The sequence below is a fragment of the Pelophylax lessonae genome, assembly GCF_965119305.1.
Source record: "Pelophylax lessonae genome assembly, chromosome: 6".
NCBI lineage: Eukaryota > Metazoa > Chordata > Amphibia > Anura > Ranidae > Pelophylax > Pelophylax lessonae.
The window spans coordinates 310,583,457-310,601,183 of NC_138773.1; the positions used below are offsets into that span (position 1 = coordinate 310,583,457).

At 42.5% G+C, this 17,727-nt stretch overlaps 1 protein-coding gene across 6 annotated transcripts in view; it reads right to left on the reverse strand.

The window, feature by feature from the left end:
- Positions 1 to 17,727, reverse strand: part of TNS1 (tensin 1) — an 805,414-nt gene that overhangs the window by 9,128 nt on the left and 778,559 nt on the right. For all 6 annotated transcript variants that reach the window (XM_082260250.1, XM_082260249.1, XM_082260247.1 and 3 more), the window contains 7 exons: positions 15,883 to 16,772; positions 13,712 to 13,798; positions 7,555 to 7,686; positions 7,381 to 7,473; positions 5,834 to 5,911; positions 3,733 to 3,804; positions 1,584 to 1,752 (listed from right to left, as the gene is read on the reverse strand). In XM_082260250.1, coding sequence (XP_082116376.1) covers positions 1,584 to 1,752; positions 3,733 to 3,804; positions 5,834 to 5,911; positions 7,381 to 7,473; positions 7,555 to 7,686; positions 13,712 to 13,798; positions 15,883 to 16,772 — 1,521 coding nt within the window. The remainder of the gene's footprint in view (positions 1 to 1,583; positions 1,753 to 3,732; positions 3,805 to 5,833; positions 5,912 to 7,380; positions 7,474 to 7,554; positions 7,687 to 13,711; positions 13,799 to 15,882; positions 16,773 to 17,727) is intronic.

The following is a 17,727-nucleotide window of genomic DNA, read 5'->3' on the forward strand; positions in this document are numbered from 1 at the left end:
TCAGCCCTGGAAGGTTTTACCCCCTTAATGACCAGGCCATTTTTTGTGATTCGGCACTGCGTTACTTTAATGAAAAATTGTGCTGTCGTGCGACGCTGTACCCAAATACAATTGATGTCCTTTTTTCCCCCACAAATATAGCTTTTTTTTTTTTGGTGGAATTTGATCACCTCTGCGGTTTTTAGATTTTGCGCTATAAACAAAAAAAGAGTGACAATTTCGAAAAAACAAAAGCCATATTTTTTACTTTCTGCTATAAAACATTCCCAATAAAAAAAAAAAAATTAAAATTAAATTTTTAAATAAAAATAAAATTAAAGGCCAATTTGTATTCTGCTACATATTTTTGGTGAAAATCCCAAAAAGCGTATTTTAATTGGTTTGTGCAAAAATTATAGTGTTTACAAAGTATGAGAATGATTTTTGGACTTTTTATTTAATACCTCCATTATGTATCAACCACCCACTGATCAGCAAACTCCGATGTCTTTACAGCCCTGAATGTAAATAATGGAATTTCCACTCAGCTGAAGCGGATTCCTGCAGTAAAGTTTGAGATCATAATTAATAATGGGATCAGCGGCGGCCCGTACATACAGGGGGCAGGGGCGCCGCCCCCCCTAATCCATGTGCCCCGGCCCATAATCTACATGCAAGGCGCCGGACACATGGATTCCAACTGATTCCACCTGATTAGAGCCAGAGGCTCTAATTGGCTTAATAAAGGGTGGGCTCGGGGCGCAGAGCACTGCGCCCAAAGCCCACCCAGTTGTGTGACAATAGCAAAATAATATTCGCTAATGTCTCCCTGTATCAGGAAGCGTGCCCTGAGTCCCGATTGGTCAGGAGTCCTAACTCATGATTGGCCGGGAGGAGAATCGACTGCCAGGACTCCGGAGGAGACACAGGGGTGAAGATGCCACCTGCATGGGGTAAGTGCAGAGGCTGGCGGGGGGGGGGGGGGGGGCCTGACAGGCAATCGATAATAAAATAAATTAACTTTTTGATGATAATTTAATTTCATGAGATGCACCTGTATATCTTATCTATCTATCTCTCCATCTCCATCTCTCTCTCCATCTCTCTCTCTCTCTCTCCCTCCATCTCTCTCTCTCCATCTCTCTCTCTCTCTCCATCTCTCTCTCTCTCTCCATCTCTCTCTCTCTCCCCATCTCTCTCTCCATCTCTCTCTCTCTCTCCATCTCTCTCCATCTCTCTCCATCTCTCTCTCTCTCCATCTCTCTCTCTCTCTCCATCTCCTCTCTCTCTCTCTCCATCTCTCTCTCTCTCTCTCTCCATCTCTCTCTCTCTCTCTCTCTCCATCTCTCTCTCTCTCTCCATCTCTCCCTCCATCTCTCTCTCTCTCTCCATCTCTCTCTCTCTCTCTCCATCTCTCGCTCTCCATCTCTCTCTCTCTCCATCTCTCTCTCTCTCCATCTCTCTCTCTCTCCATCTCAATATAGGAAGTTTGTGCTCCCTGGATTTCTGGGAGATCAACTGGTATTTTTACATTTTTAAAGGGATATGGAGAAACATGCATAAACTTCAGAGATGCATTGCACATGTTTTGTGTAGATACTCACTTTCTCTGATTGTCAGTCAGGGTGATGCCTTGGGAGGAGACTTTAAAGTGAACGATAGTTGCGTTGGGTTGGGGTTCGGCAGACAGGGTCTCTGCAATGGTCTTGGCGATGGCCTGCGGGCCCGTCAATGACTCCATATCGATCGAGTTGACGAACAAGACGTTGCAGGCTGGGAAGGGAGAAAATTATGGAAAGGGGTGAGAACATACTGCATACAGTCAAAGCCTATACCAGTCACTGGGTACTGCAGTTTTTCTTTAATTGGGAAACCCCCCTAGTCTCACTGTGCCCAGCTAAATCAAATGTGGGCCTAAAATATCCACAAAAGAGGTTCATAGGTGTTCCACTGAGCACAAGTAACCATTCCTGGATAATGATCTAGAACAGGGGTCCCCAAACTTTCTAAACAAAGGGCCAGTTTACTGTGCTTTAGACTTTAGGAGAAGCCAGGCTGTGGTAATTGGGAATAGCAAACATCTGAGCATCAGTTGAAGTAAACAGTGCCCTTCTTTGGTGTCAGTAAGAGGAAATGTGCCCCATCGTTGGTGTCTTTGGTAGGAATTATGCCCCATCATTGGTATCAGTGGGAGGAATAGTGCCCCATCATTGGTGACAGTGGGAGGAATAGTGCCCCATCATTGGTGACAGTGGGAGGAATTGTGCCCCATCATTGGTGTCAGTGGGAGGAATTGGGAGGAATAGTGCCCCATCATTGGTGTCAGTGGGAGGAATTGTGCCCCATCATTGGTGTCATTGGGAGGAATAGTGCCCCATCATTGGTGTCATTGGGAGGAATAGTGCCCCATCATTGGTGTCAGTGGGAGGAATAGTGCCCCATTATTGGTGTCATTGGGAGGAATAGCGCCCCATCATTGTTGCCAGTGGGAGGAATAGCGCCCCATTATTGGTGTCAGTGAGAGGAATAGTGCCCCATCATTGGTATCAGTGGGAGGAATAGTGCCCCATCATTGGTATCAGTGGGAGGAATAGTGACCCATCATTGGTATCAGTGGGAGGAATAGTGACCCATCATTGGTGTCAGTGGGAGGAATAGTGACCCATCATTGGTATCAGTGGGAGGAATAGTGCCCCATCATTGGTATCAGTGGGAGGAATAGTGACCCATCATTGGTATCAGTGGGAGGAATAGTGACCCATCATTGGTGTCAGTGGGAGGAATAGTGACCCATCATTGGTGTCAGTGGGAGGAATAGTGCCCCATTATTGGTGTCATTGGGAGGAATAGTGTCCCATCATTGTTGTCAGTGGGAGGAATAGCGCCCCATCATTGTTGTCAGTGGGAGGAATAGTGACCCATCATTGGTGTCAGTGGGAGGAATAGTGCCCCATCGTTGGTGTCTTTGGTAGGAATTGTGCCCCATCATTGGTGACAGTGGGAGGAATTGTGCCCCATCATTGGTATTAGCGGGAGGAATAGTGCCCCATCATTGGTGACAGTGGTAGGAATTGTGCCCATCATTGGTGTCAGTGGGAGGAATAGTGCCCCATTATTGGTGTCATTGGGAGGAATAGCGCCCCATCATTGTTGTCAGTGGGAGGAATAGCGCCCCATCATTGTTGTCAGTGGGAGGAATAGTGACCCATCATTGGTGTCAGTGGGAGGAATAGTGCCCCATCGTTGGTGTCTTTGGTAGGAATTGTGTCCCATCATTGGTGACAGTGGGAGGAATTGTGCCCCATCATTGGTATTAGTGGGAGGAATAGTGCCCCATCATTGGTGTCAGTGGGAGGAATTGTGCCCATCATTAGTGACAGTGGGAGGAATTGTGCCCCATCATTGGTGTCATTGGGAGGAACTGTTCCCCATTGTTGGTGTTACTGGTAAGAATTGTGCTCCATCATTGGAGTCATTAGGAGGAATCTTGCCCCATCTGTAGTGTCATTGGAAGGAACTGTGCCCCATCTTTTGGTGTAATTGCACCACATTGTTAGTGTTATTAGGAGGAACTGTTCCCCATTGTTGGTGTTAATGGTAGGAATTATGTCTCTGCCCTACAGACTAAGACTGGGATGCCATAAAAGTTCATGTGTGTGTAAAGGCAGGTGTCCCAATACTTTTGGTAATAGAGTGTATACAACAATGACTTTGAACTGGGTAACTTTATTAAAATAAAACCGGTTCACCTACCTGCCCCTTGTTTCAGTAAATCTGTGGTTGTATTGGTCGGGGTAGCGGTTTCTCTGGTCTCTTCAGAGGGATCTAAAAGGACAAGATAAAGAGGAATTCATTACACCTTAAACACATTTTTAATTGTACGCCACTGACTGAACTTCTGCATAAAAGCCTGTTTACACCAGGTGCGGCGGAGGAACATGTGCAAACCTGTGCGTTTTCCCGCACCACACGACAAACATGCCGCCTTTTGCAGACACACACGGGTTTAATTAATGGCATCCACATATCCAGCAAACGCACACACACGTTCGCACCCACCGCAGCACCATGCGTTTCGGTGTGATACAGTTCTATAAATCGTGCCAACACTTTATTGCATGTTTTACATGCATAGGGCAACTCATTAACCGGTTCTTACTGCGGCAATGTGGCTCTCCTGCGCAAATCAATGTAGGTCTGTGACAGTCGTGAGCAGGGCGCTAGGGGGCGAGCGTGCGCCGCCGGTGGCGTGCTCCCACCCCCACTCGACAGCGGGAACTCCGATTCACGGGGCAGGCAGCTCCGATTGCCGCCTGACACCCGCGATCGTTCCCCGCTGAGAGAGAAGGACGGGCAGCTGTTGTAAACACAGCCGACCGTTCTTCTCCCTGGAATGATCACAGAGCGCCTGTGATCCTTCTATGTATGATCGCAGGTCTCTATGGTCATTTCACAAGCCCGCCCCCCACAGTTAGAAACACTCCCCTAGGGTCACATTTAACCCCTTGATCACCCACAGTGTTAACCGCTTCCCTGCCAGTGTCATTATTACAGTAACAGTGCATATTTTTTAGCACTGATTACTGTAGTAATGTCACTGGTCCCCCCAAAAGTGTCAAAAATGTCAGTTAGGGGTCCAATCTGTCCGCTGCAATGTTGCAGTGCTGCTAAAAATCGCAGATCGCCGCCATTACTAGTAAAAAAAAAAAAAAAACAATAAAAATGACATAAATCTTTCCCGTAGTTTGTAGATGTGATAACTTTTGTGCAAACCAATCAAAATACGCTTATTGCTAATTTTTTTACCAAAAATGTGTAGCAGAAAATAAATTGGCCTAAAATGTTAAAAAATTTAGATTTTTTAATTTTTTTTTTGGGGAATGTTATACAGCAGAATGTGAAAAATATTGTTTTTTTTTCTTTTCAGAATTGTCGCTCTTTTTTTGCTTATAAGTGTCGGTTCACACTAAGGCGATCCGACTTGGGGGGCGACCTGTGAAGTCGCATGTACCGCGACTTCGGCGCGACTTGCACGTACTTCACATAATGCAAGTCGCTCCGAAGTCGCCCCGAAGAAGTACAGGAACTATTTCCTAAGTCGGAGCGACTTGAGTCGCTGCTATTAGAACGGTTCCCATAGCACAGAATGGACCGTGACTTGTCAGGCTGACTAGTCGTCTGACAAGTTGCAGTAGTGTGAACCGGGACTAATGCAAAAAAAAAAAATCGCACAGGTGATCAAATACCACCAAAAGAAAGCTCTATTTGTGGGAAAAAAAGAACATCAATTTTATTTGGGTACAGCATCACACGACCACGCAATTTTCTGTAAAGTAACGCAGTGCCGAATCGCAAAATATGGCCTGGTCATTAAGGGGCCAAATCCTTCCGGTCTTAAAGTGGTTAATTGTGCACCACTGACTGAACTTCTGCATAAGGGCCTGTTTACACCAGGTGCGGAGGAGGAACATGTGCAAACCTGTGCGTTTTCCCGCACCACACAACAAACGTGCCGCCTTTTGCAGACACACATCGGGTTTAATTAATGGCATCCACATATCCAGCAAATGCACACACTTTCGCACCCACCGCAGCACCACGCGTTTCGGCGTGATACAGATTTTTAAATCGTGCCAACACCTTTTTGCGTGTTTTACATGCCTAGGGCAACTCGTTAAAATGAATGGGCTGCCCTAAAATGCGAGGTGCGGGGATGCACAAAAAAAAGTGTGCGCTCCCAGACGCACCTCCTGGTGTGAACGAGCCCTAAAAAAAGCAGATTGGTAGCTGCCAAGGAATCTTCCATTTCTCTGGTACCAATGATGATTGTTGGGAGAATGAAGAAAGATGTTACCTCTGCTGGGTATCACCAACTTGCAGGGCAGTGCCAGGGGTGTGATTGAGTGCTGATACACCAGTGCTGAGAGGCAACCTGCAGGAAGAAGAGAACACAAATCAAGTGTTACCAACGTCTAATCTATCAGTTTATCTGAAAGTAGAACTAAATTTTTTTTAGTTTTGGATAGAGTGCAGAGGGATTAGAACCCCTGTCAGTTTTTATTGCTGTCTGTGCCCCCATTAGGGAGATTCACACTATTTGTCCTTTTTACCATCATCATTAACCACTTTACTAGTTATACTGCGGCAGCCAGACGCTCCCAGGCAAATCGCGGTACATGTACGGCGCTCGCTCTCAGGAGGTTAGGGGGCGAGCACGCGCCGCCAGAGGCGTGCCCCCGCCCCCGCTCGTCAGCAGGGAATCCGATGCAGCGGGCAGGAGGCTCTGATTGCCGCCTGACACCCGCAATCGTTCCCCGCTGAGAGAGAAGAACGGTCAGCTGTTGTAAACACATCTGACCGTTCTTCTCCCTGGAATGATCACAGAGTGCCTGTGATCCTTCTATATAGAAACACATGTCTCTATGGTCATATCAGAAGCCACGCCCCCCCCCCCCCCCCCCACAGTTAGAATCACTCCCCTAGGCTCACATTTAACCCCTTGATCACCCACAGTGTTAACCCCTTCCCTGCCAGTGTCATTATTACAGTAACAGTGCATATTTTTAGCACTGATTACTGTAGTAATGTCACTGGTCCCCCCCCAAAAGTGTCAAAAAGGTCAGTTAGGGGTCCGATCTGTCCGCCGCAATGTCGCAGTCCAGCTAAAAATCGCAGATCGCCGCCATTACTAGTTAAAAAAAATAAATAAATAAATAAAAATGACATAAATCTAGACGCGATAACTTTTGCGCAAACCAATCAAAATACGCTTATTGCAATTTTTTTTTAACCAAAAATATGTAGCAGAAAACAAATTGGCCTATAATGTTAAAAAATTTTGATTTTTAAAATTTTTTGGGGAGAATTTTATATAGCAGAAAGTGAAAAATATTTTTTTTTTCAAAATTGTCGCTCTTTTTTTGTTTATAGCGCAAAAAATAAAAACTGCAGAGATGATCAAATACCACCAAAAGAAAGCTCTGTTTGTGGGAAAAAAAGGACATTAATTCTATTTGGGTAAAGCGTCGCAAGACCGCCCAATTGTTAGTTAAAGTAACAAATCGCAAAAAATGGCCTGGTCATGAAGGGGACACTTTCCGGGGGGCAAGTGGTCAATTTGGGATTTCCCCTCACTTTCTGTTTGGCTATGGGAATTTGGGAAATGAAGTGAAGGGAAATCTCCACAATGGGAAACAGATAGCGAGGAGAAAAAAAAAAAAATCTGACCTATTACCCTTCCTTGCTTTATCAAAAATGAAAAAAGAATAAAAAGCTTTGCCTATAGTTCTACTTTAAGTTTTTTTTTTTTTATTAATTTTATCCAAAATAAACATTTTCTACAATGGATATGTCATGATAATAATAAAAAAAAAAAAAATAAATTTTTAAGTTTGGGCTTACCAAAATAAGGTTCATTTGGACACCCCTTTAATTTCACCCCTCGAGGGCTGGTCTCTATGAGGAAGTGCCTCACCAGCTCATTGGTGGCATCTCCTGGCAGGACAGAGAAAGGATTTATTAAAATTGCTCCATTGTGTCAGTTTATCCTATGCTGACTCCTTCCATGGGAATTACCTTTCTTGCTCTGCTGGCCTGTATTAGGAGGCGGCGTGGCGACCTTCATGGCAAGTCCATAGGCTCCTCTGAACGAGTGGCTATCTCGAATTATGAAGGCACCAGGATCTTTGTCTTTTAATAAAGTAATCGCTGGATTGAAAAAAAAAAAATACTTTATCTTTATCAGAATTCTAAAAATATTTCGATCACGGAGTTCATTAGTACTAGATTTAATACAGATCTTTTTATTCCAGTCCTTTTAATTCTACTGCCTTGAAATCCAGACCATTGATGGTCTCATCTGCTTGGTCAGAGGAGAGAGAAAAGATATATAGCAGAATACAGATTGGCATAAATTGATTAAGAAATGTTTTATATTTTTTGATTGGATATTTTTTATAAGTAAAAAATAAGTAAAAGTTAATTTTTTTTTTTTTTTCCAAAATTGTAGCTCTTTTTTTGTTCTACTGCCTTGAAATCCAGACCATTGATGGTCTCATCTGCTTGGTCAGAGGAGAGAGAAAAGATGTGTAGCAGAATACAGATTGGCATAAATTAATGAAAAACGTTTTTATATTTTTTTACTGGATATGTTTTATAAGTAAAAAATTTTTTTTTTTTTTCAAAAATTGTCGCTCTTTTTTTGTTTATAGCACAAAAACAAAATTAAAAACAGCAGAGGATTAAATACCTCCAAAAGAAATCTCAATTTGTGGGGGAAAAAAATGACATACATGGATATGTTTTATAAGTAAAAAAATAAGTAAAAGCAAAAAGTTAGATGTTTTTTTTTTTTCCAAAATTTCGCTTTTTTTTTTTTTGTTTATAGCGGGAGAAAAAATGAAAACGGCAGAGGATTAAATACCACCAAAAGAAAGCTCAATTTGTGGGGAAAAAAAGGACATACATGGATATGTTTTATAAGTAAAAAAATAAGTAAAAAAAAATGTTTTTTTCAAAAATTGTCGCTCTTTTTTTGTTTATAGTGCAAAAAAAAATTAAAAACCGCAGAGGATTAAATACCTCCAAAAGAAAGATCAATTTGTGGGGAAAGAAAAGGACATACATGGATATGTTTAAAAAGTAAAAAAAAAGTAAAAAATTTTAAAAAAAGTAAAAAAAATTGTAGCTCTTTTTTGTTCTACTGCCTTGAAATCCAGACCATTGATGGTCTCATTTGCTTGGTCAGATGAGAGAGAAAAGATATGTAGCAGAATACAGATTGGCATAAATTGATGAAGAAAGTTTTTATATTTTTTTATTGGATATTTTTTATAAGTAAAAAATTAGTAAAAGTAAAAAGTAAAATATGTTCTTTTTTTACAAAATTGTCACTCTTTTTTTTGTTTATAGCGCAAAAAAAAAAAAAAAATTAGAATAAATACCTCCAAAAGAAATTTGTGGGGAAAAAAAAGGACATACATTTTTTTTTTTAGTACAGTGTCGCATCACCGCACAATTGTCAGTAAAAGTAATGCTGCACCGTATCGCCTGGCGTAAATCTCTGACGCTTTTTTCAGATTCAGAATGCTTTATTAATCCCAAGGGAAATTATTAAGATTCAATTATATTCAAGGAAGACAACACAAAATCGCAATTACCGAATGGAAACAAGACCTTATATCGAACAATAAAATTATCACTAACCACTTCAGCTCCAGAAGGTGACCAAGCCATTTTTTTTGCGATACGGCACTGTGTTTTTTTTTTTTTTTGGTTATTTTTATTTTGGTTTTTATTTTATTTTGGTCGTACACAAATAAAACCGATGTCCTTTTTTTTCCCCTCAAATAGAGCTTTCTTTTGGTGGTATTTGATCAACTCTGCGTTTTTTATTTTTTTGCGCAATAAACGAAAAAACCTGCCAATTTTGAAAAAATTTTTACTTTCTGCTCTAAAACATCTTCAATAAAAAAAAAAATGTAAAAAATCTAATGTCTTCATCAATTTAGGCCAATATGTATTCTGCTAGATATTTTTTGTAAAAAAAAAAAAAAAAATCCCATTAAGCGTATAAATTGTATGATTTGCGCAAAAGTTATCGCATCTACAAACTTTTTATATTATATTTATATAAATATATTTATATTTATAGAATTTATATTTTTTTAAATTTATTTTTTACTAGTAATGACTGCAATCAGTGACTTATAGCGGGACTGCAATATTGCAGCAGACAAATCTGACACTTTTTTGGGGACCAGTGACACTATTACAGTGATCAGTGCTAAAAATATGCACATATATCACTGTACTGGGAAGAGTTTAACATCAGGGGGCAATCAAAGGGTTAACTGTGTGTGCCTAGCCAGTGTTTTTGTACAGTGTGGGAGGTGCTTTTACTAGGGGAAGGCATGGATCCATATCTCTGCTTTGCAGGAACACAGGATCCATGCCTTCCCTACTGACAGTACGGCAATCTGCCTTGTTTACATAGGGAGACTGCCGTTCTGCCTGTGTACCAAATGATCGGTGGGCGCCGGCGGACATCGAGTCCCTGGTAATTGCTGATCGGCTCCCGCTGTGTATAAGCACAGCAGGAGCAGGCCGCTACACGGTAGTGATGGATCATATATACACCGTTTTCATATGTGGGGCGCGACTTGCCTATGCGTTCGCCTCTGCGCGCGAGCTCGGAGGGACAGGGTGCTTTCAATTTTTTTTTCTTACTTATTTTCCCTTTTATTTTTTATTTTTACACTGTCCTTTTGAAAAAAAAAAAAAAAGTTTTGATCACTTTTATTCCTATTATAAGGAATGTAAACATCCCTTGTATTAGAAATAATCAGGACAGGTCCTCTTTAATGTAAGATCTGGGGTCAAAAAGACCTCACATCTCACATCTACACTAAAAAAGAATAAAAAATGTATTTTTTTAGCATGAAAAAAATTGGGCCCTTTAAGGCTGTTGGAAGGAAGTGACGTAAGATGTCACTCCAGTCCTCCAAGGCCATAGAGAAGAGTGGGGGCCATCTTGCCCTCACTTGACTTCCTGCCTTGGATATGGATGGACCAGATCATTTTCTCCGCTACCGACGGCTGCGGTAAGCGGGGAAAACAGTCGGGAAGCGGCGGGGGGGGGCGGGGGCGCACCTCACCCGCCGCCCATAACAGCGATCCTGCTGGGACCACTTTTAACTTTTATGTAAAAGAGGACCACCCGCCCTGTAAGAAAATATCGGGGTTACTGCCAAAATACCAACGTAAAACTGCGGCGGGCGGTCCGGATGTGGTTAACTGACAACTGCGCGGTCATGCAACACTGTACCCAAAACAAAATTGATGTGCTTTTCCCACAAACTGAGTTTTCTTTTTGTGATATTTGATCACTACTGCATTTTAAATTTTTTGCGCTATAAACAAAAAAAGACCAACAATTTCGAAAAAAAAATAAAAAATGTTACTTTCTGCTATAAAACATATCCAATCAAAAAAATTGAAAAAATAAAATTTTGTCATCAGTTTAGGCTAATATGTATTCTGCTACATATTTTTGGTAAAAAAAAAAAAAAACTCCAATAAGTGTATATGGAAAAGTTAGATTCTACAAACTATGGGATATTTTTAGGACCTAGGACCACTTTTATGTGAAAGAGGATCGCCCGCCCTGTAAGAGAATACTGGGGTTATGGCGGCTATTTAACGTCAAAGTACCGACATAAAACTGCGGCGGATGGTCCGGAAGTGGTTAATATTAATAATAAATTAACAATAAATTAACAAATTAACCACTTGCCGACCCGGCACAAGCAGGCACAATCACGTACAGGTTTAGGAGCAGACACGGCGGATTGCGGATCCCGGTGATTATGTGATCACATAATCACAATGTCAACAAAGCGGTTATGAATGAATTTAGCTGTGTTGCCTGTGCTGTGATTGGCTCACAACTATCACATGGTACCTGGGCCAATTACAGCACCTTGCAGCATGTGAATATATGTAGCCAATCACAGATCAATAGCGATCACAGCTTTTTATGAATGGTTAACCCATTCATGACAGTTGAAAACTTTGCTGTTACAATAATCTTCATTGTAACAACAAAGTGTAAATAAAAAAATAAATAAAAAAATCCCCTCAGAGTAGTACAGTTTTCCTATGGTGACACTGAACTACTCTGATGAAAGTATGTAGAAAAAAAAAGAATTGTAAAAACTTTAAAAAAGTTAAACTTTTTTTTTTTTTTCTAACATACTGTCACCAGTCAGTGCTCCTGGTGACCGCCACATCAGTCATATGATGATGCTGTACTACACTGGTGACAGTACAGTATGTAAAAAAAAATGTTTTTTTATTCAATTTCTTCCTTTTCCAAAATATTGTGACAAAAAAATTCTAACTTCAAAAAACTCTCCATCCCTTTTACTACGTATTTTCCGGCGTATATGACGACCCCCCTAATTTTCATCTACCGGTAATACTTATACTTAGGTTACCTTGGAGCTATTATACTCGGCGTATAAGACGACCCCCCATTTTTGGGGGATTTTTTTGAGGTTCAAAAGTAGTCTTATACGCCAGAAAATACAGTAAGTGTCTTGGACTGTCTACTTTACAAAAATGGGTCGTTTGGGGGGTATCTGTACTATCCTGGCACTTAAGGGCATCAAGAAATGAGATTGGCCATCAGTACATGAAGATTGATTCATTTTCAAATATATATCCCATAGTTTGTAGTAGGGATCGACCGATTATCGGCAAGGGCGATATTGACCTTTGCCGATATATCTGTATCAGCCCCGGAACTGGCCGATATTGCCGATATTCCAAATATTGCTCATGTAAGGGTAAAATGATGTCACATAGCATAATTCCGTTTACAAATGTTATTGAATATGCCACTCACATACTGTATGTACAAATTAAAGATATAAGCAATGAAGTGACGTCATGACATCACTTCCGGGTACTCGGCGCCAGATTTAAAAAAAATGACAGCATTCAAAACAGCCAAACTTGGCGTTTTGAATGCTTTTAAGTGCAGAGGAGGGGTTTGGGGTCTTTTAGACCCCCAGATCCCTCCACAAGAGTACCTGTCAAGTGCTAAAAATTAAAATAAAAATAAAAAATGTTTTTAAATGTATGAAAATATCAGCCCATATCAGTCGATACCGATATACAATGGCCAAAATATTGGTATCGGCAGCAAAAAAACAATATCGGTCGACTACTAGTTTGTAGCCTCTATAACTTTCACGCAAACCAATAATTATACACTTGCGATTTTTTTTTTTTTTTTTTTTTTTTACCTAAGGCATGTAGCAGAATACATTATAGCCTAAATTTACAAGGAAATTTGATTTTTCTGGATATGTTTTATAACAAAAATTAGAAAATATTTTTTTTTTTTTCAAAATTCTCAGTCTTTTTTCGTTTATATTGCAAAAAAAAAAAAAAAAACAGTGGTGTTTAAATACTACCAAAAGAAAGCTCCATTTGTATTAAAAAAAAAAATTATAGAAATGTAATTTGGGTACAGCGTTGCATAACCACGCAATTACTAGTTGAAGCAGCGCAGTTCTGAATAACGAAAAATACCCTGGGTATGAAAGGGGTAAAACCTTCCGGCGCTAAAATGGTTAAAACTAAATTATTACTATACTGTAATAAACCCTCCTATCCTATTAAAATACTACATCGAATAAATAACACTGATTAAAAAAATGACAGATAACAGAAAAACAAACGACCAAAATCCAAAAATTACACCACTTTCTCCAAACATTACACTAAAATTATTACATATATACATAAATAACCTGATACTAAGATAATAAAAAAGCTACATAAAAATTAGATCAGCATTGGTTATCAGAGATCAGCCGAGGAAATGCATGGCTGAAGGGATCTCAGGAATTCGTTCTTTCTACAATTTATTAATATCTGTTCTCCCCTCAATGCATTTGTTTTATTACAGGATTCCTACTAAAATAGGCCGCTATAATGTTGATGGTGGATTGCCACGTCTCTTCAGAACACCATTAGACATGGCCAACAAATATATAATTCATTAAGTTACTTCTTTTCCTCATAAGTAGCATTTGTATGATTAATCACAAAGCTTTGTATATGAATTGTAGATGATACGGGATAACACTTTTTTCATTGATAGAAGAGTCATTAGTGTACACAGGATAAAAAAAAAGTGAATGTTTTGGGTAAGAAAACTCACCCTGGTCTCGGGAAATGTCAGGCTTGTACCAATACTTCGACGTGTCCTGCACAAACTTGACATTCGCTCGTGTTTCCGGGCTGCTGTCTGGAAAACAGAAACCTATGTGAATACTCCTTGGTAGCTTTGAGACAAATGACCATAAACTAGACCAGTGGTCTACAACCTGCGGCCCTTTGCTTGCCTTTATCTGGACTTTGGGGAACCACTGTTACCAATGATGAGGCATCATTCCTCCCACTGACACTATTGTTGGGGCACTATTTCTCCCATGGACACCAATGATGGGGAACCATTCCTCCATCTGATGCCAAATTTGGGACACTATTTCTTCCACTGACGCAATGATGGGGCTCCTTGTCTCGCACTCACAACAGTGATGGGGCACCATTCCTCCCATTGATACCAATGATGGGGCACCATTCCTCCCACTGATACCAATGATGGGGCACCATTCCTCCCACTGATACCAATGATGGGGCACCATTCCTCCCACTGATACCAATGATGGGGCACTATTCCTCCCACTGATACCAATAGTGGGGCACCATTCCTCCCACTGATACCAATGGTGGGGCACCATTCCTCTAACTGACACCAATGATAGGGACACTATTCCCCCCCCCACTGATACCAATGATAGGGGCACTATTCCCCCCCACTGATACCAATGATGGGGCACCATTCCTCCCACTGATACCAATGATGGGGCACTATTCCTCCCACTGATACCAATGATGGGGCACTATTCCTCCCACTGATACCAATGATGGGGCACTATTCCTCCCACTGATACCAATGGTGGGGCACTATTCCTCCCACTGATACCAATGGTGGGGCACTATTCCTCCCACTGATACCAATGGTGGGGCACTATTCCTCCCACTGACACCAATGATGGGGCACTATTCCTCCCACTGACACCATTGATGGGGCACTATTCCTCCCACTGATACCAATGGTGGGGCACTATTCCTCCCACTGACACCAATGTTGGGGCACTATTCCTCCCACTGATACCAATGATGGGGCACTATTCCTACCACTGATACCAATGATGGGGCACTATTCCTACCACTGATACCAATGATGGGGCACTATTCCTCTAACTGATACCAATGATGGGGCACTATTCCTCCCACCGACGACAGTAATAGGACACTATACCTTCAAATAATACCAATGATGGGGCACCATTCCTCCCACTGATACCAATGATGGGGCACTATTCCTCCCACTGAAGACAGTATTAGGACACTATTCCTTCCACTGATACCAATAATGGGGCATCATTCCTCTAACTCAGTGGTCCTCAGGGCCCACTAACAGGCCAGGTTTGCAAGATAACTGAAATACATCCCAGGTGAAATAATTTGCTGCTCAGTGATTGCAGTACTCTAGTTTGCATCTCCTCAAGGTAATACTTAAAATCTGGCCTGTTAGTGGGCCCTGAGGACCGGAGTTGATGACCACTGCTCTAACTGACACCAATGATGGGGCACTATGCTTCCAACTGATACCAATGATGGGGCACTGTTCCTCCCACTGATACCAATGATGGGGCACTATTCCTCCTACTGATACCAATGATGGGGCACTATTCCTCCCACTGACACCAATGATGGGGCACTATTCCTCCTACTGATACCAATGATGGGACACTATTCCTCTAACTGACACCAATGATGGGGCACTGTTCCTCCCACTGATACCAATGATGGGGTACTATTCCTCTAACTGACACCATTGTTGGGGCACTATTCCTCCCACGGATACCAATGATGAGGCACTATTCCTCCCATGACACCAATGATGGGACACCATTCTTCCTTCTGACCACATTTGGACACTATTCCTCCCACTAATACCAACAATGAGACATTGTTTACTCAAATGACTTTGGGGCATTTTCTACTTACTTCAGCCTAGTTTTATTTTTCCTTTTTCGCCCCTTGACAGAGAGAAACACATTTTTATGGTGATGACTGTCAAAACTCAATGATCACCATCAACTGTGTTCATTCTGTGATCATAGGTGTTGGTAACTACCCCTTCAGATTAGCATCAAGGTGTGCAGCTATGTCCACATTGGCCCATATTATAAATACATTATTATAGGTCATACTGTATAGAAGATGTGCTTCCTGCTTATAGGTGCAACACTCTCGTACCTGGCATGGAGAATTTGGAGAAGTCTGGCAACGTGTGGGTGAATGCCATTGTGTTGCCACCGCTAGGGCTGGGTATGCCACTGGACATGGGCGAAGAAGCTTTTCCATTGAGGGTGGAGTAGTTTGGCAAACTGTTGGATCTGTCGCCAGAAGACATTCTCCGTTTTTCAGGCAGTGAGGGCTGAGGAACAGGGCTTCCCTGGCGGTAAAGGGTGGAGTCCGGGGAAGAGGAGGAAGGGCTGCTCATGCCGTGGTAGTATGCAGGGGACACTGGGAAACTTGGGGTGGATGGGGCCTGGTATCCAGAAGCGCTGCTCTGCCTGGACAATGTAGGACGTCGCTCTTCAGGGGTGGAAAACCCATGCGTGATATGTCGCTCCAAGCTGGGGCTTCCTGGAGTAACCGGGGCACTTCCCGTCATTACAGCCTGGTGACGGACAAGGCTTGGGCTGCCTGGTGGCACAGTTCCTACGCTGTGTGCCATAAAGGGATGCCTGCTCAAGCTTGGGCTTGGGGGAGCATTAGACATGGTTGGGGTGATGACTCTTCTTCCAATTCCCGGGCTTGGAGGTGTGTTCGTGCCCACTGTTCTGTGAAGCGGTTGGGGGCTTCCATGTATAACCTGGCTGGACAGTGTGCTAACCGGAGGTCCAGAGAAACCATCTGTCTGTGTGATGCCATTATTTGGACTGAACTGATATCCGTCATATGAGCTGACAGGTGTGCCCACATAAAGCCCCATATTGGGAGTGGGTGACGCGTTCTGATAACTGCTTTGGGGTGATGCCTGAGACAAGCTGGTGGACCTGAAACTGGAATCCGCAGAAGGCTGGGTGGGAGTAGGCAGATGGACGCTGCTCTCTGCTGATGGATAGCTTCTAACAGATACCCTGAAGGAGAAAAATTGTAAAAAGTAACTAAAGTCACCAGGTGACCATCTTGAGAAGTTGAGCCCCCAACAAAAAAAAAAAAAAGCATAAAAATGTTGCAGTACAAAAGAAGCATGCAAAAGCATAAGAATAGGAGAAGGATATTTGAAATGCATGTTTAAAATTATCTGCAAAATTATTTTCTGAATTGCCTTTTGTTCCTTGAATGGGCCACCACTATGCTTTGGGTATGGATGGAATGGATATAACTGAGAAGTCATGTTGGAATGAATGCCATTACAAGTCTTGGGGATTTTCACATTTTTAGCATGACTGGCTGCCAATGCAACACACGTACCTGGTAGTCTGAGTATGGGGAGCATGTGACTTATTCTGATGCTTCCTTCATGTGACCGCACTGGTACTTTCCAGTTGGCCACCAAGCTATCAGTGCTGCCACATGGAGGCAGGAGAGTCATGAGCAGGGGAGGACAGGGGCAGGGGGGCAATTGCCCCCCTGAATGCTCTGATGCCCCATTAAAAAGGATGCACCACTTCTGCCACAGACATGCCTAAAGGATTCCTGGTGAAGAGAAGTAAAAAGTCCCCACTGCTGACCTACTGAGTGCGGGATGAAGACAAGGACAGAGTGCAGGCCTTCCCCCCAGCATGGATATTGTAAACTGTGTCTGAGCAGAGGCCGGTTCCATGCCCCACTGGAGATTCTCCTCCCCCGGCTAGCCTCGACTGTGCTTTCCCAGCTCTCCCCAATCAGCCTCCGCTTGCCAGGTTGGGAACCCGGATTCGGCTGGTGAATAGAGAGTACCTGGAGCGGAGATTCAGCATGGAATGGGGATCAGGAGGAGGCCGGGAAGAGGGAAAGTACGAGGGGGGCAGAGTCGCTGCACCATGGGCCTCTGGTTTGTACTTGCCCCCTGGGCCAAAAGTTGCTAGTCAGCCCCTGGTCATGAGCACC